The 19,815-nt window shown below is 40.6% G+C and overlaps 1 protein-coding gene across 1 annotated transcript in view; it reads right to left on the bottom strand.

Moving 5' to 3' along the window:
• The window catches only part of snd1 (staphylococcal nuclease and tudor domain containing 1), a 174,947-nt gene that overhangs the window by 21,627 nt on the left and 133,505 nt on the right, over positions 1–19,815 (bottom strand). The window contains exons 19-21 of the mRNA XM_073480269.1: positions 5,353–5,476; positions 3,533–3,602; positions 516–629 (exon numbers count right to left, since the gene is read on the bottom strand). Coding sequence (XP_073336370.1) covers positions 516–629; positions 3,533–3,602; positions 5,353–5,476 — 308 coding nt within the window. The remainder of the gene's footprint in view (positions 1–515; positions 630–3,532; positions 3,603–5,352; positions 5,477–19,815) is intronic.

The raw sequence follows: 19,815 nt of genomic DNA, 5'->3' as shown, positions 1-19,815 counted from the left end.
GCTGCAGAAAAAAACAGTAACTGCTGCTCGGCTATCAGATGGACGTTTATATGCACAGACACATGCACATAAAGTATCTGGATGGTTTGTATTCATCTTTAGAGTGTGTGGGAGTCTGGGCCATAAAAGAAAAATAGTTTATGTTATCAAATTGTTCCTAAAACATTAATGTATCTCTGCTACTGTGTCAATTACTCTCTAATTTATTGCAACCAAGTAAATCAATGGCTTAATGTTTGTCATTGCTTCTTCTCTGTTCTGCATGCATTATGTATGAGCATAATTTTCACTAGAACTTGCTTGGAATGAAAACTCGACCCCGTCTGTCACTTACAGACTTATCACCTCATGCGATAAGTGAAACTCAAACAGTTTTTATGTCTTGCCAGAAAAGTCAACTTTCAAAAGCTGGCAGAAAATGAGACTGAAGATATCGCTAAAGTTAATTTTGAGGCTCTCAGCTGCGACACATATCTCTAACTCTGCACGTGTGCAACCCCCTTCCGTGCACTTACGTCCTGTGGGATCTGGATGAAGGCGAAGGCGTACTCGGTGGCCTGTGCTGGCAGGGTCCTGGTGCTGAAGGCTGGGGGGATGGCAGCCAGGCGAGTGGACGGCACAACTTCTCTCTGAGGGAGGATGAACGGAGGACAGAAATCAGACCCAATATAAAACATTTTCCCAGACAGTCTTCATGGTTTTTATCTTTGCAACCACAAAAAGACACAGTGACATTTGTTTTGTTTTTTTTGATTATCAATTAAAAAGTCCAATGTTGTAGTGTGTTTGTGACTATCCAAGCAGACATGAAAGAGACATCCATTTAAATAAAGGAAGCCAGCAGAGATTAAGGCAGAAATGTCTGGTTTGTTCAGTCATGATAACGATACATTAAACAAGGTTGTTGAAAGCTTGTGATGAAAGTATACTTTCTGAATATTCCACATTACAGAGTCCTTCTCTCTCAAATCAAATGCCTCTCCAAGTGAAGGACATCCTCAAACAAAATGCAGCATGCACTCAGGCTGTAAAGCCATCCTATGCCCTGTAATGTATTTCTATTTTTCCTCAATTCTGAATCAATTCTCAAATCTGGATGGCACTTTAACAGTAACAGTTTACACCTGGTCATGAGGGACAGATGCCATTTTGTAGCTTAAGGGCTGCATGCTTGGATATGTCACCTTAACAATCATTTCACAGCTGTTTCTCCAGCAGTACTGAGGCCCCTTTCACTAAGCTCCATCTGCTCTTTTACTCAGCTAAAAGCCAAGAGTAAAGATGACAATAGGCATCAATCTGATAGTCTCCAGACTCTTGTCAGATTAGAAAACACAGCAAGACCAGTAAAATGTACCAAAGGCAACACAGCTTGCCAGTGTGCACTGGGACAGAACGATGGAGGGTTTTAGTGCTACATATTCACTTATAAGCATCAGAGATGTGTTTACCTGCTTTTACAACCTAATAATAAAAAACAAATAGGACTGCAACTAGCTATTTATTTAGTTATCGACAAATCTACTGATTTTTTAATAAAAGTTAGCAAAAGTAATCGTCAAAAAAAAATGTCATCAGTTTCCCAGAGCCCAGAGTGACATCTTCACGTTGCTTCTTTTGTCCAAAACCAAGACTCTTCATTTACTATCATAAATGACAAATAAAACCAACAAATCCTTATGTTCAAGAAGATTGATACATTTAGTCATTTTTGCTTGAAAAATGACTGAAGCAATAAATCAATCATCAAAAGGTTAGTTATAAAACGTCTTTCGATTTACTCATCAAAAAACCATTTAAAAGTTGCAGCTCTAAACAAAGTAGTGCTGATTGCAAGTTCTGCTCTCTAGTTTGGCTTCGTTCCCGAATTTAAACAAAATACACACTGTTTTGTATGAAAAGTATCTCTCACATTTCAGTGATATGAGGCAATAAAGTTGATCCTTCCTGACAGGTATAAAGCCAACGTGAGCACTGACCAATCAGTCATCGTCCACAGGCTGCCTCAAGGGAGAAATGCGCTGACGGAAAGTCAGACAAATACGGCCGTTAGAAGTGGGGAGTTAATTTAATGACCTCCATATCTTAGGTTAATGTGTTCATTGGACTGTACAGTCTAGACAGAGAATACCTTGAACATTTATTATGGCCTAGAACGTTAAGATTTATCAGCGCCATATTAGATTTTGACAGCACTGTAAATGTGGGCTTTAAAAAATGAAAGACAAAAGTCCTCTGTCGTGTTTGCTAATGACCACATAATAATTCAGGTACTGACCTGTACCTGAGACAGGTGGCAATATGGCCGACTAATAGCTCGTGACACACAGGCATGAAATCAGGGCCCGTGAGTGACTCAACCTGAAATGACGCAAAAACTACAAAGGGTGAGGTAAGATATCAGTTCAATTTTTTGTGTGTGTGCGCCAGGTCGGCCTCGGAGAATCACACTTTCAGCAACATGCCAGGACGCATCGCATCTGCCAGCCAAACCTCGAGCCGCCCCCCCCCGCTCTAAGGTCAGTCACACACTGTGCCGCTCCACTGCATCATGGGAAATCTCCCGCGGGCCGGGGGGTTGGCTGCATGAGCCACTTGGTGATGCAAGCATGTGTACGCACGTGGGTAGACAAATAACGCACTCGGAAAGATGTAGTGCCTTCGTCATCATGGGATTTTAAAAAAAGAGATCCAGAGAGAGGGGGAGTTCTGCTTTTGTCGTAAAATGATGCACTCAGTTGCACTCTTTGCTTCAGTCACAAACAACAAAGGGAAAACAAACAAGCCTGCATCATATTTGTTCTAAAAACTGCAGCTGAAAGGATACATTAAGGCTGTTTGGCTGCTCTGAATGTAGAAAAACAGCAAACATCTGGTGTATGAATAGGTGCAAGAAATCTCTCTTCAAACACAGATTAAAGTTGGGTCAAGTCAGGTCGAGTCTTTAGTTAAGGCAAGCCAAGTCCTTTGTAAACTCAGTCCGTCCCCCACCCCAAAGACACTCCAGTCTTCCTTCCAGTATTCAGTCTTTATATAGAGAAAAGACAAGATATTAGTACCTGTTTAATAATTAGATTATTGACCAATTTATCTAACCTGTTCAAAGAGCCTGACAATCAATTTAATTTGGATTATAATTATTGATATTCAGTGAAATAAATGTAATCAAACAAAAAACAAATAACTTTATAAAAGCTTATTCATTGATTTATTTCTTCGTCCCTCCAAGTGACTTTTAAACTGAAAAAAACTGAAAAACTAAACTGAAAACATAAAATGACCACACACAAGTCATTCGACTCGAGTCATCGTGTCTCAAGTTGAGTTACAAATATTGAACTTCGAAGCAGAGTCTCAAGTCATTTATTTTCTGTCAAGGGAAGTTGCAAGTCATCCTAACACAATAATTCATGTCTGTGTCTGTGGTTTGGCTGCGACAAAACTTGACTAATGAGTGTCTTTTACGTCTTAACGATGACTAAGACTCATTCAACACTTCTATCACGCAGTCAAACTCCACAAAGTTACTCACGTTGCCGTAGTCGATGTAGAAGACGTGAACCTTTGCCGGTGACTCAACTTTCTCCACTCTGGCTCTGTACCTGCAGCAGCAAAAGAATAATTGAGAGAGAGACAAAGACAGAGAAAGGGGGGAGAGAGAGAGAGAATAGAGCAGTGGGAAAAAGAGATGAAGACAGAGGGCACAAGAGGAAAAGGAGATGAGTAAATGATTCCGTGCTTATTTCCCTGGGGAGAAGGTGTTGGAGGATCTGTCTGTTGTGATCGGGGGAGAGGAGCAGGAGAGGATGAGCAGGCCGGGGGAGTGGAGGGGGGTGTAGTGGGGATCTATCAGGACATGGCAGGGCTGCGAAAATTGCACAGAGGCCTCTTTGCAATAAAGGACAGAAATTTAAACCTAGTTTTGCCTTGTAGCAAATAACTTTAGTGCATTAGCGCTAATCACAAAAAAGCCAGCGGTTTTTACTTCATAAGGTTTGATCTTTCCAGCACATTTGTCAGTTTGAGCGAAAGCAAAAATTGATATCACGAGGACGCACTGATCGTTGACAAATTAAAAGAAAACACAACATTAAGTGTCTGAGCGGGAGCCCGATCCTACTCAAGAATTCATATAGAAGCTACAGACGAGCATGTCTCTCCTCAGACTCAATTCAGGAAGTGTCTTTTTATCTGACCGCCAGTCGTCTTGAGTCTCAACTCCAGTACAAAAGACGAGAGCGGGGAGAACAAATTGGCTGAGAACCAAGGACAGCATGAGAAAGCCAAATAATTAGAGGTACATGGGCAAAGAAAGAGACAAGAGAACAAAGTTAAAGCTAAATAAGTGATTAACAGGACTACGTAAAGAGTGTGCGACAAAGTGTGAGTGACTGATGAACAGAGGTTTTTCCTTTCTGTTTACTTTCTTTCTGTGGTGTTCTAAAAGGCCTTGAAAGGCAACGGATTTCTAATTAGCCCCCTTATGAAACAAGCCCACATTCCACATGCATCGCAGAATACAAAGATATGGACACAGAACAATGAGAACATGAACATAATTAGCTCGCTGAATAATATATGTCTGGTAAGGAGGGGAAAAAAGAGACAAAAATCGCAAACATTTGCCGCTTGGAGCAGGATTACAGGCAACACTTTTCTTTACAAAAACAGCAGAAGAAAGTGAAGGTTAACAACAGATGGTCTGTTTAAAAAAGCTCGTTGACTTGCGATGGTGGCTGGGGCACGAGAATAACTTTGGTTTCGCCCCTTAAAAACCTGCAGAGGAGGATGGAGTGAAGGATGGAGGAAAAGAAGAAGAGCACCTGTGTCTTGGGAACATTTGGTTTTTTAATCAGTTTCCTGATCTTTTTTCGCCGTCACCTCCTTGACATAGACACCCCCTCTCCCTCCCTCGATCACTGTGACTTTTATCTGTCCCCACGACCATCTGTAAACTTCCACATCCGGTGCGGAGACAAGATGAAGAGAGGTGTGTATGTGTGTGTGTGTGTTACTGTCAAGCGACTGCTGATTCTAAAAGGGCCAAAGCAGTGGCAGTGAGCTAATTACACCCTGTGGGTGTCTACAGTTAATGCATCACAGGCTTAAATAGAAAATGAAATGTCAGGTTTTCTTAAGAGGGGGAAAAAAAAACCATGCAAACATATATCTTAGAAATGATGCTCAAAGTGACGGAAAATGTCCCAGTGGCAGTGGAGGTTGTTTCAGGTTTTCATAAATAAACTGATAAGAAACTTTGACTAGTTGTAAGAGAGGCTCCTTGGCATGGCTTACGTATAGGTCATCGTAAGGTCTTTAAATATCACCATAGGCATTCAAATGTTTGCTTACCATTCGCCATCAGCAAACTTGGCTATGCAGTAGTCCCCTCGGCGTGGAGCGTAGGATCCTTCCACTGGTGGCTGGGAGGCGATCTCTGCTCTCATGGTTTCCATCAGACTCTCCAGCTGGCCTCCTGAAAAAGACAGACATGAGTGAGATGGAGGCAAAGCTCAGTTTACAATACCAGTGCAATTAGAGGTTTGGTACATTTCTTTTAGTTGCATTTCATTACATCACTATGGGCTGTTTTCAACTCACTTTGACACTGATGTGTTTGCTGTTTTGCTTCTATTATCTTTTAACCAAGTTCCAACTCCCCAAAGAGAAACAGTTGAAATGTTTAAGCAGTGATTGTGTGAAATGTGTCTAAAATTCTATTTCATTCTCTCAGCTGCAGAGATGAAGGATGCTGGCTTGACTGGGAGGAGTGATTGACGGAGGGTGGGTCCTGAGGCAGCAGCAAAAATGAACACCCTTGTGTTTTACCCCTGCAGAGCTGCTAAATAACTGCATCAGTATAAATAAATAAAATCTGATGCAACTTTGCAAAGTATGACTGCGTGCTGCAGAATAAGGACTTTTCTGAAGGTTTCTTATGTTTGTTGTAACTGAATGGGAGTGCTTTTCTCCCTTTTGTTATGAAAAAATAGGATTAATTACTGCATCGCATGCTGCAACATGGTTTATTATAAAAAGGTTCTGGTTAAATTGCATCACTGCCTCAGAGAAGGTACTTCAAACCTTGACTAAACAAACAAAAAATATAAATCCTTGTTTGTAGGTCACACAGCTCCTCACACAAACTCTAAAGGAATGATAAAGAACTTAAGATAAGAAGATTAGATAATATTATTTACGGATGTTTTTTTCTCAAATACTTCAGTGCTAATGGTATGCCACATCGGCTCAAAAACTATGTAAGCTGACCGCCCTTTGGACACTGAAACCAAAAATCCCAATAATGTGTGTTTTTTTGTAGCCGTTAGCCCATTAGCACCGCACTGCTAATGCTGGTTTGACCCTGTCAGAGAGATGCAGCTGTGAGTAAAGCAGCTGCTCCAATGGGCCTTCATGGCCTATCAAGCCATTATATCATGCGTGGCAGACCTATTATGGTGGATTCAAGGCGAGAATGTGGCTGTCGATATGGCGAGAGTTGGGACAAATCAGATAGAGAGTCAGTGCTCCATGGAGTCAATGACTGCACTAAGTGGCAGCCTGATTTGTACCCATCAGTTGCAATTGGGGGGCTGATTGTGAGCGCCACTAAATTTGTGCATCTCCAAGAGAGCCACTTGCTGGTGTTTGTGTAATATGTACAGTATATTTGTTTGTGTATGGTGGAGTATGTTTAAGCACGCATGTCTATTCGGGCTTACAAGTGGCTATGTGCGTGAGTATGTGTGGGGCGTATGAAGTGTGCGGATGCAATTATGTCAGCTAGTTCAGTAAAGTGGCCCACATGAAATCCCATGGCGGTATTTTTAGGGGCTATTTTCACTGATTTACCACCTGGAGGAGATTTAGTTGGCAGGCCAGGCAGATCAGTGATAGAGCATCTTTAACCCCACATATTAAAAAGGAGTTCTGTGGAACTTCTGTGTTGTGTTCTGGAAGCCAGATGTTTGTTTGTGTTAACAGACTCCATTTCCATTAGCTACTGTTGCTCTCTGTTAGCTGAGCGAAGAGAGACACTTGAGAACATGCATAAAGTCACAATCCTCTCATGAGATAAGAGTAAAACAAAAAGAAACTGACAATCACTGCATCTAGTGTCTTTCAGCAATGATCAGATTTCTTAAACCTAAAGTCGAAGAAGAGTCTTTATTTATTTATCACACAGAATGTACAATGTGGTGAAACTGGTTCTCTGCATTCAACACATCCCGGAGTAGTAGTGGATAGCAAACGTTAAGCCCCCAGGGGACCAACACCAGATCTAAGCCAGTGAAAGCAGAGAACTATGAGAAACCCACGCAAGCACAGGGAGAACATGCAAACTCCACACAGCCAGGATTCCCAGGACCTTCTTGCTGTGAGGCAACAGATGGGAACCACTGCACCACTGTGCTGCCAAGTTCACAAGTATCCAGGTTTTCCCCAATTTCTTGGGCATGTAATACCGCACGGCTCCATACAGGGTTTTCAAAAAGGTTTTGTATGTTTTTGAAGACTTTGAATTTAAGACTGGGAAAGTATCACTGTTGCAGTGAAGAGACGTGGCAGTGCGTCCTTGAATCACAAAAAATTCACACCAAAGTTGCCTTCAAAAAGGCAGTAACTAAAACCAGGTGTGAAACAGAACCTACCACACCTAAATCAATTGATGGATATAGAAAGGGAAATACTTGTTAAGGCGAAATAGACTTAAACCTGAGGATAAATCTTCAGAAAATATGGACATTAAGACAGTAAAAGAAGAAATTAATACAATACTTGGCTCTAAAGTCAAACTAAACTAAATGACACAAGATGAATGAGTCTAAATAAGTTGGTTTACGACAGATGAGCAGCAGAGTATTTGTAAAATTCAAGTATGTGCAAATAGTAGGGAAACACTGTGTGCTCTCACACTAGAGAGTCTGTCCTCTCACTGTGTCATCAGTCCAAATGCTCCAACAGAAAAAAAAACAGCTCTTCAAGCTGCAGCCTGATGCATCACTAATACGCTTCGAATATGCCAGCTTTGGATAAAACAAGAGCATCTGCATCTAAACTTGGGGTTTACAGTCACCAGGTTCTTGCGGCTCAGGTAAACACATTCTCCGATTTCCTGTGTTAACATGATTTCTCCCACTAACCTGGTTTCTTCGCATGAATGCAGTCAGTCTGCGTGTAAAATTAGTAAGTTCTGCTTACTATGCATGTTATTGCACTATAAAACAAACAGCTTGGAGGGAGGCAGTGCAGCACGACAGCATCACCTCTGAATACACACCTTTCTGTGCTCCTTTACTGCTGTGGTGAGTCGCCTGTAACACCTAATATTATTTATGCTAATAGAAGAACAAGAAAACATAAATAACGATGCTGTTTTCCAAGGGTTATCTGTGCTGAGACAGCCGAGCAGCTGCCAACCAACGTCAAGACAGGCAACCTTCATTAGCACGATGTCAAACTTAAAGAAAAACACCGGCGAAGGGCACGAAGGGATTTATAGTGTGAAGGAGAATCTAGTTGGATTGGGGAGGGGGTCAGGGCAGGAGGAGTGGGGGTAGGGGGGTGTCCAAACACCTCATTGGCCACCCACTGCTCCACCAACTGCTGATGAATGCAGCGAGGGGAATAAGTATAAATACACACACACAACACCAAACAGACTCATCCTTTGCGTTTTGTAGAGAAAGCAGTTTTTGGAAAACATGTCAGATGAATTGCTTCCCGAACCCCTCGCCTCATATGCACAAACACACACACACACACACACACACACACAAACACACACACACACACACATGGAGGTTGTGTGGTTACATCATTATGCTCCAGCTTTGCCACGGCGGCTTGGTGCAGACTTACTGGAATGGCGTTGGGCTATAGCCGTCACAGCCAGCCACCTCCTTGATTTATTAATCTAATTAAAAAAAGTTAGTGTACGCCTGCCTTCCTTCTCAGAGTGTGTGCATTTATGTGTGTATGTTTACACACCCACTTATATATTTATTTCCGTTCCTGGGCCATGTTCCACTTTGGGTCCGGAGAGAAACGAATAAATGACACATGAGCTTTATATATATATATATATATATATATATATATATATATATATATATATATATATATATATATATATATATATATATATATATATATATATATATATATATATATATATATATCTTAAAGCTTGTGTATGTGTGCGTGTGTGTCAAGTAAGTATATATATTCACACGCATGAAGCCTTAATGGAGGGAGTCTCTTAGCTCGACCTAATTAAAATGCTTTATTCATGCAAATGGTAAAGCAGGACTGAGCGTCAGTATGGAGGTGCAGCTGTTATATCTGATACATTAAACGGGGGTAGAATTCTGACATGCCACATCAGGAACAGCGCCCTGATTAGCTGATGATGAGCTGATGTGACTGCCAAATCTCTGCATCTTACGCTCAGATCTCTCACTTTGAACCGGTTGAAGGATCTCCGAGGGCATTCATTTCTACCTCCAGCCTGTGAATAAGGCTTGTTTACTCCTTAGCAGACTTTTACTGAAAAAGAACCAGGTTTCTTAAAAAGAGCTGACCAGGATTGTACAGAATGTTCCCAAGCATCTAAAATATGTTGTTTACTCCTGCAAGAAGATACAGGATTTGTGGTTTTTAAAATGCCTCCTGAAATAGAACAGCTAAAAACATTCTGGAAATACATATTTGACATGTACAGGCTCACTGATATAACATGGTTAGCTAAGACAAATATATATCTGTAGCACTCTCTATAATCTGATGCCTTCATTTCCATAAGTGCACTGATGTTTGGTGCAGCATGCATTACAAATCTTGAAAGTTCATTTGGTTCTGTCTGATTCTGTATGTGTTTCTGATGTTAGCTCTCATGTCTCACCGCAGGCTGATAAAAGTAAGTCCGACTCAATGTGTGTTCGAGTGTAACTTTTCCAAATAGGTTTGCTTTGTGGTCGGGAAATATACGCCAGCTTCCATATAGGCTCTGGCTGGGGTTATGCAGTCAAAGGGCACCGACAGTAAAGTGTTATGGATCACCAATTTTAACAAGCTGATTTATGATCTGCTGTGACCCATGGATTCACTCCAATTACTTCCAAGTCAAGTCCAGTCACACTTTAACAATAAATCCATGTCCATCCAGTGACTGACATGAATCCTGGCTTTTACAGGTTATTCTCCTCACGTCCTTCAGTACTGTCTTTTATAATCTGTTTGTTTGATGATTACAATAATCTACCATTGAAATATTCAACTCCTGATGCTTCTCCTAATGAAAATGTTAACGCTTTATATTAAGGTCCTTCTAATAAGTGTTAATAGTTAATAAGGCCCTTTTAGGTCTTCTAACATGCTTTTAACATTTTATATGTTAAAGAGACTATGTAAGTGTTCACACTGGCTTCATAGATCAGACATTTATAAGCAATTATAAGAAACGTTTTAATAATTTATAAACTGCTTACAATTTTTAACATTTAAAAATGAGTTTCTTATAATTATTTATAATTGCATTACAAACACATTTGAGTGAAACTAACCGATCTTTTATGTCATTGTTAAACCTAAGAACGCTTTTTTTGTTGCTCTTATAAGATAAATACACACTTTATTGTGCTACATAGTGCACCTTTAACTATGCTTTTTCCAGCTACCCCATCTGAAATGAGGAATATATATGGTTAAGGTTGGCTGACTACATCTAAATTCAATTTAATTATTCTATATATATATATATATATATATTAAAGTTTCATCACATTCACCTAAATGGCAGCCACACTTAGAAGTCTGGTAGTTATTGTTGCAGTGTTTTAATGTTGTTGTTGAGGCTGCTGATGTCATTGTATAGTGATTATGTATTGTCTTGTAACCGTTTTTTATACTGTGGTGTAAATTTTCTTTACAGAGCTGTTGTCTCCGTCTCCTGCCGAGGGACTACACGTGTAAATTAGCTCATAGCCTACTCTGGTACAGCTTAGAAGCTGTGCAATCTCCCTGTTAAACAATATATCTTTGAGGTAAGTTGTACAACCTCAAAGATATTCTGCAGCATGATATAAACATCACGTATCACTTCCACACAAAAAATAGTGCAACTGTAATATTAAAATGAAGGTAGACAGCTTTAGCTCTTTCTTGTCTCAGGCAGCATCCTCAATGAAGTAAATTGACACATTTTAATTTATACGTTTCCTCTCTATGTGTTCCTGAGCTTTTCATAACATGCACGACCACATTTGCAAGGTGCTTTTGATTTAGTATGCAGAGTGTGCTTCATGCATTATCATTACTCTCTGCTGGGATTTACACGTCCATTTTGCTGTGCAGGCCTCTTGGACAAACATGAACTGGCTTTGGGGTTACAAATTCATCAGATACTCATCATCCATGCGTGCAGGTTTAAGTCTAGATGGCTGCCTGTCTACAGAGCCATGGTCTGGAAATTATTTGTGTAAATAAGCATATCACAACACAAAGAGTATCAGGAATGTGGAATCACACATGAGACACACTACACTGAATCAGCTTAGAAGAAAACTGAAATGAGCTTTACATGCTGCAGGCGAGCTCAGAGAGAAAATCTAGGCCCTCTGGGGTCAATTGAGCAAAATCGTATGCGAGTGCAACCTCTCAGTGAAATTCTGAATGAATGTGAACATTAGGAAGGAAGTGGAGCTAGGACACTGTGCATTACAGAGGCAGAATCCTATTTAATGTTGGCATGAAGACAACTAAATATCTGCGTGCAGAAGGGGTAAACCATGTCGAGCGTGAGTGCTCATTTTGTGTTGAAGGCAGAGCCAAAGCAATGATCCAAAAAGCAGCCAAAACCACTGACTGTGTGTGATGCTGGCCAATTTCTCTCTGTCTTCATCTCTTTATTCTGTGTTCTCTCTCGTTCTGTAATTTGTTTATACACCATTATGGCTGCAGCTGTTTGTAAATCATATATAATTACATTGTGAATGCCCAGTGCAGAGTGAGCGAGCGATTAGGCTTAAAAACACGAAAACAATGGAGAAGGGGAGAGAGAGAGAAAGGGGAGAGAGACTGACAACATTTATACAGGTCGGTTATGATCATATTTGATTATATTGTGGCGCACGGTGTGTGAGCAGAGACAAGGGGGAAACAAAAAGCCAATGAAAACAGTGAATCATGTGCCCTTTCGCTACGCATCCCAAGGCCGAACTGAATTCTATTAAGCCGTTTACGAAAGCCATTAAACCACAGAAGGGTAAATAATCACAATATGACAGAGGCAGAGGCCAAGAGAGCGATGGTTGCTTTTTGAAAGCATTCTAATTTTCTGGCTTATAAGAATGAAGAAATTAAGAGTCAAAGTGTAGTTCATCTATGAAAAGGACACCTGCCGAGGAAACATAATCCTGACTTTAACTGCTGACAATTTATGAAGGAAGAATGAGGTAACGTTAAGAGGAGTGATAAAAATGCAGACTGGGGCAGATGCACAACTATTTTTTGTGTCAACGTTCCTGTTCATCTTATACCACAAAGCCTTTGCTGTACGCCCTGGCTGACCGGTCAAAGACTTTGCGGACACACGGATGGTGCATCATCTACCATCTGAGAGTTTCAGAGCCACTGAACAGAGCTTTGTGCTTCTGCTCACCTGTTAGTTCTGAGCGTTAAATATGCATGAGGTCTGGACGGGGGCTATATTCTCTGGGGTAGAGGAATGGCTGCGTTTCAGGACATGCAAGCAACACTTCAAAGGTAAAAGGCCGCACTGACAGACAACAAAAACACAGGCGCGGTACAGTATGTGCTGGCTCGTGAGGGGCTGCATTTGTGTGTGCGAGCAAACACACACACACACACACCCCCACACACACACCTCATGGCCCCTGTGGTTGGTCAACAAAGAACCTGGCGCTTACCTGGGGATATTTGTACACTTTCTGAAGACACAGTGTGACAAGGAGGGAGCTAAGACAAGAGAAAGGGCCATTTACTCCCCTTCCTGAGTGATGTTTAAAGTGGTGTCAGCATCTGCCGAGCATTGAGGGAGGCCACTATAAAAAACAAATGATCCCCCTGCTTGACTAATGCTGCTCCACTCCCACTGGAGAGTGATATGGATTATATCTCATGCGATGCCGCCCCAACCACCCACCACAGCCACCAATTACCCCGTTCCATTCTACCCTTCCCGGCAGTCTGGAACCTTTTACAGCAAATTACTGTTTCTGTAATTGGAAAAGCCATCAGTGAAAAATCTAAACAGAGATGGCATCTGTGGCTCTCTTTTTGCATCAGTCTCTCCTGCTCATCTCTCTGCCACCTGTCGAGCCTCATTGACTGCAGCTAATGCCCTGTTTTGATTGTGAGGAGTCCAAATATATTCACAAGATGGCCTCGTGCAACATTTGGGAAAAGAGGACTGGGGGGGTCAGTGAGCCTGGCCAATTTTGAAGAGAACCCCATTTGGACCTGTAAGTGGCTCACCACTGCGAAAAGTGTCGTTCAGCCAGTCAGTTTTAGGTAATAGAGCGAGAAGTTTGACATTAGTGCAAATCATGCTCACTGGGATGGTGAAGAATGCGTAGGAAGACGCTCATTTTCTGCCTGAAAATCAAAAGCACCCCGCGTCAAACCGACAGGTGAGCTGACCTTTTAGAAGCTAAGTTGCGCATCTGATTTAATAATGAATGCCTTGGGAGGGGTTGGGGGGGAATCATGCAGGCAGGGTCTGACCTCTAAATATTGCATCTGCTGCAGTGGCAGGGAGCTGGGAAAGTGAAAAACAGAAGCATTGACTGCAACTTTCATTTACTTGTTTGGTTGCTTTGTTCACTGTAGGTATATGGTCGAACGCCATCATGAAGGATTGTACACATTTCCCTTAATAAAACATGAGACATAAAAGACAGATGGACAAAGATACATCTAGTTCAACTACATGGTTTTTTTTTTTGCCTTTTGTGAGAGACAGTAATTGTTGCGATGGTAACTCATTTTATTCAGGCTGAATGTAAAATTAGAACTAATATGGTGGTAAAGACAAGCAGCTTTAGCACTGAGATGATTGCATCCACACTGCGAGAATAGTATAGCAATTAAAGCCATTCTCCCCTAATCTGAAGGGGCCATTAAACTATTCAACATAATCATGAATACAATTGTCACATTTAGCACTTTGTTACACTTCCTTTGTATTTTGGCTGAAATGTGTGTTCATTTATTTCCTCATTTCACAATCAGTTGCTTTAGTTCATTGTTTTAATTGGACGGTTCAACAAAGAACAGACATGATTAATAAAAAAGTACTTTCTGAAACGCTTTTGAAAAAAAAAAAAAAAGAGTTTCATAACGCCCTGGTGTAGCAGTTACAGTAATTATCTCCACCCCTGACTGACTTTGGCTTGATGCCTACAGTGCCACAGACAGATAATTCAACCAAAATGAAAAAAAAAAAAAGGAACAGTACAGGCAGCATTGTGACTATCATTTCTAAATGTGCACCCTTGTTTTTCTTATTAAGCTCTATTGTATGAAGTAATCATCACTTGGCTGACTTGACATGACATCCAATTAGCGGGCCACTCACCCTGATCAATATGAAATGCTGCAGTAATTCTCATGTCCTCTTATTGAAATCAGCACCCTAAATACCACTGTTACTGTGGCAAGTTGCCTCTGCTTAATATAGAGTTGGAAAAGAAAGATTATTGCTGTGACGCTGTCAGATCACTGTAGGGAGGCCATATTGGCTGAGGATGTCTTTGTGTGGGAAAGCATACATTAAAGAGGACAGCTACACAAAGAGGGAACAAGTAAATAAGCCAACATGAATATATGAAAATCCTCGATTGGCAAAAAAAGATTTAAATATTTCAACCTAATGGAATTAGATTTCAAAAGACAGAAAATGGGCTGGTTTGAAGTGTAGCCAGAGAGAGAACCGGTCCCTGCCTGCCTTGCTCCATCAGTAGCTGGGTCCAGCATCATTAGGTGATGAACAGCTGCTGTGTGTAAAAGGTAGAAGTGTGAATAATGTGGACGGAGTGGCACCTGGTTGGGGGGAACGACTCCACTCATTATGAGTCTGTAAGGGTGCCAGGAAACAAGCACTAGACAGGATGTACCGCCAACTGCGCCGCAGCTGAGGCTTGAGGTGGGCGGAAAATGCGTGTTTGTCGGACGGGGCCGGGCTTAACAATCTAGTCCCACGGAGGTGAGAACTGAGTGGGGTCCAAATCAGAGGGAGCTGCTAGGACAGGGCGGCCAAGGCGGGCTGGATGCAACATGTCCGAGTGTTGTAACTAACTCATACACAGGAATCAGGGGTGTATGCGACATGGAAAACAAGTGATAAGAATCATGGTTAAATAAATGGTTAAGACGTTATGACTGAGCAAAATCCACCCGCTGAGGAAGATCATGAAATGTAGTTGAAAGCTCAGGTAGAAAGCTAGTGGCTCAGTCGCAATGAGTGGAATTAAAAAGGTGATATCTTTGGTTATGCTATATTGATTTTTATCATTTATTTTCAAACTGGCCATAATGAGTCCAACATAGCTTATAGCTTTTCAAAACCTGGTGCCTACATTATCCACAATGCGGCTTAACCACCGAGTGACATCACTCAAAGTAATTTACCAGACTACATGCAGCTTCCTCTAGAGCCACGAAAGGCTTTATACCACTTTTTCTACACGTGCACTAGACCTTTGAGGACACTTTAATGTTTAAAATTGTTGGAGTTACCCTTTAACATTCTACATTTGGACTATTTTGAGTATACTTAATTCTGTCCAGATATACACCTTACATATTTAAAACAAGACCTGATTGTTGATGATGTCCGATGATGTGTTTTTTGGCGAAGCAAATATTATTTGAGTTACAAAAATATCTGTCGATATCAATTTCTTCACATAAACACATGACCAATATCGTGACGGAGAAAGGTTCTTAGTGGTATATTTTACAGTTGAAAAATGAAGCAGCAAGGCTCCTTTATGTTACCATATTTTTTAAATGATCTTAAAACATGCAGTATTTTTGGCATTTCTGTACTGCAATTATTTGTTACGTAAGAGCCAATATGTGTGTAGCAAGCGTCTGGTTCTCCCCTCTAGCTCTATTCAAAACATTCCTTAACTACTACGTACTATGGAACTGGGACACAGCTAATGGGTTTTTAGGGAAACTAATACTCCCGTACTTTATGTCTTTGATTAAAAAACATTTGAAAAGTGGCAGCGCATCCAATACTCAGGTTGCAACCATTACGGCTACGCACCCATAAAGACTTAAGGAATATATTTAGCAAGTTTTTAATTATGTCGACTCTCCAGTATAGCGGTAATGCAACAACAGTGTACAGCACAGAGTCACTTCCTCCCCCCCTGTGCCTGGAGTGGCCTTTGTCTTTTAGTGTCCAAGGTCACACAGATCTATGCAGGTCCCCCTCTGACAGTAATTACATATAGCCTCCAGAGAGAGAGCAACACGCACAAGGAAAATAGGGAGAGGAAAAAGAGAAAGCGGTACGGCGAGGAGACAATGTGTGCAGGGAGAAAAGTGAGACAATGAGAGATAAACGCATACAGCAACAGATAAAGACCCTTAAAATAAACTGAGGATTAAAGAGCGCAATCCCTCAAGCTTCTCAGTGACTTGGAAAAAGCGTTCCTAACGTGAAATTAATCACTTATCGAGCTTGTGTAAAGATATCCATATATGAAAAAACCCACACTTAGGAGTAATTAAATGTGAATAATTAAAATGGGAAAAGGGGTAAAATACAGAGCGCTTAGGACCCCCAGAGAATAAAAGATATTACAAACTGCATTTTCTCCACAAAATATGAGAAACACTTGGAAGATAACAGCGTAGAGACTATTTCATGGGCCCTTCGTATATGTTCAGTTAAGTGCAACAGCAGCTGTATGGACTTCTCAATCACTACTGCCCTCAGCAGACCACAATAAATAAATAAGTACATCCTGTTCAAAGAGATAGCCAAAAATTCCACAGACTTAATGGTTTGGAAACAGCATCTAAATATTAATGGCTGTAACCATAATGTTTTTATAGGTTGTTTTTTATTCTTCTTCTTCTTTATTCTACTGTAACAAATGTACTGTCAGACTGTATGCTATTTACAACATCTGGTATCTTGCTCTAATGCACTGCTCATTGTAACTAAATTGAACTGCTGCCAACTGCCTCAAACTGTGTATACTTCTATCAATTTTAAGGTCACCCTTCATCATCCCTTTTGTTCTACTGTCTGTATATGGTATTAATTATACACACTTGACCCAATCTGCCATATCGCATTCTCACTGTGCTACAACTTTCCATTTTTCTTTTCTTTTAATGCCATAAGAACACAAAAAACACATTTCCTTCCTCATGCTCTGTATTGTTGGTATCATCCTGCTACCTGAAATAATTCATTGCTTTTTGGCTTTTTTTCTTGCTGCTGTGACACTTTAATTTTCCCACATCGAATCAATTAAGTTCATCTTATCTTACTGAAGCAACGGTGGAAACAAATGGCTTCTTAACTGCAGACAGAAAAATGACTCTCTCTGCCAGTCCCAGCTGTATTTTAATCATTTTTGTTTCTATAAATACACTTTTATGATTTGTTTTACACCCACAATAAAGAGCTGTGGATTACTGAAGTTAAGTAAATGGGCTCGCACCTATCATCATTATGATGTCAAAAGCAGAGCCTCGGCAGTATAGATAAGGGAGAGATGTTCCCCCCTCCTTTTTCCCTCATGGTACCTTATTTCAGAAAAAAATGAATGGTGGTTTTTGGTGAGAGTCAAGGAATTTTTGGTCTTGTTTGAATTGTGCAATGAATTCCACATTATAACTGTTTATTTGAAGATAATTCTGCAGGTCAGGAAAGTCACAGTTTGTTATAAAGTGCTGTTTAGCTTTGAGTGAAACCTCTCAATGGACTACACTGCCTCTCAAAAAAATATGAAAAAAGCACAGAAAAAGTATGAAAAGAGGTGAAAATCACAACAAGTTAGGCCATGATGACAGCAGCAGTTATGCGAAAGGAGAGTTGGTTTTGTGACTATGTTGTGGGTTTCGGGAGGATGTTACTTACACAACTGTTGGGTGTGTAGTCCGAATTACTGTGTGATCAGACTTACAATGTTGTATGACAAATAACTTTCTTTGAAAGTTGAAAAATGATCTTTTAAATTGTTAAATTTGTGAAATTTAAGGCACAAAACCAAATGATTTACCTCTTGCCATTAGCTACTGTTCATATATTTTTTTATATATACGGTTCCATGGTGGTCCACCAGAAGGGGAGGGTCTTTGCCTCTCTATAGTCACATTCCCTTGTTCAAGTTACTTCTAACGAGGCTTGTTCCTGGCTTCCACACTGAACATCAGGGAAAAGATGAACCACGGGAATGCCAGTTAGCTTTTAAGTGTGTTGCACCTCAAAGATGGTCAAGGAGTACTCAATGAGTGTTTACTCCATCTGGCAAATGGAGAGCAAGCAATGGCTGCCAAAACACCGACTGAACTCTGATCCTATCCAGCAAAATTGCAACAGAAGAGGAGAAACTGGTTGTGTTAGAGAACAATCAAACTCCTGGCATAATGTAGGACCATCATCAGGGATATTTAATATTGTGGTAACTTAAAATGAGCTGTTTGGGGTTGTATTTGAGTGCTAATATATACAAGGAGGGCAAATGTTCAAACAACTCATTGAGCAATGCAAAATTTCATCAAAGCCATGACAATTTTAGGTGTCACAGAGGTCACCAGTGCCACTGTATTGTTAAAGTGCAGTGATGTTCACAGTATTGCATCCATCTCTTGCTGTGTGTAGTTTTAGTGAAGTGTTTAAGCATTTGTTTTTGTTCTAACTCAATGAATGGACAGACACGATTTGTTAAAGTTTATCCTTATGGCCAAAGTGCAGCACACATGGGATGAGATTAATCAGAACATATACATTAAAATTTCACATGGTTTGGAACATAAACTGTGGCAATAAACACATTATAGCCACTCTATGGTTTATGTGAAGTGTTATGTTGTCATGAGGTGCAATCACAAGCTTATTTATAATATTCAGCCTCTGCTTCCAAGCTTATCTGTGTATATAAATTCCTTCACTCCAGAAATTGGGGGAAAGGGAGGAGAGAAGTGGAGGGGGGGTGAAACATGTAATGATATTGCAAAGCACTCTGCTTGTATGATTTTACAGGCACTAACACTTTGATGTGCTCTTCAAGGGGCTGGTATGACTTAATGTAGCTTTGAGGAAGCGTCAGCGAAAATGAAAGAGACCAAGGGAGAAAAAGAGATGGTGGAAGTTGGGGAGGGGCAAACAAGGTGATAGCGAGGGAGATGAGGAGAGGGAGGCAAGGAGGTGAGGACCGGACAGGTTTTACCTCCCTGCTGAGAATAACACTTTTTTTTTTTTTTTTTTAAACTGGCACGTAAGCCTCTTGGTAAAAGAACATGGCCCAATTAAATGAAAAAAATAATGAAATAAAAAGGCTGCAGCATTGCTGGATCATCTAAAATCAAGCCTTTACATGAGAAAAGATTAAATAACTCACAGCTCTCCTGTCAAAATACACAGAGAGCAGCATTATAAAAAATGCAGTTTGTGTACAATTTCTTTAAATGCAACACTTATGTTGCTGCTGAGAAAAAAGTTGTAAATGGTGTGCATATTTCTGTTTTCCCGGGTTCCTTATAGATATAATGGAGATTCCTGAAAGTCCCTACAACTCTGACTCCCTGAGATACTTGGAACAA

The sequence above is a fragment of the Pagrus major genome, chromosome 14 (genome assembly GCF_040436345.1).
Source record: "Pagrus major chromosome 14, Pma_NU_1.0".
Classification (NCBI taxonomy): domain Eukaryota; kingdom Metazoa; phylum Chordata; class Actinopteri; order Spariformes; family Sparidae; genus Pagrus; species Pagrus major.
Note: the sequence above shows the minus strand (reverse complement) of the source record. Positions and strands in the feature narration are given on the sequence as shown.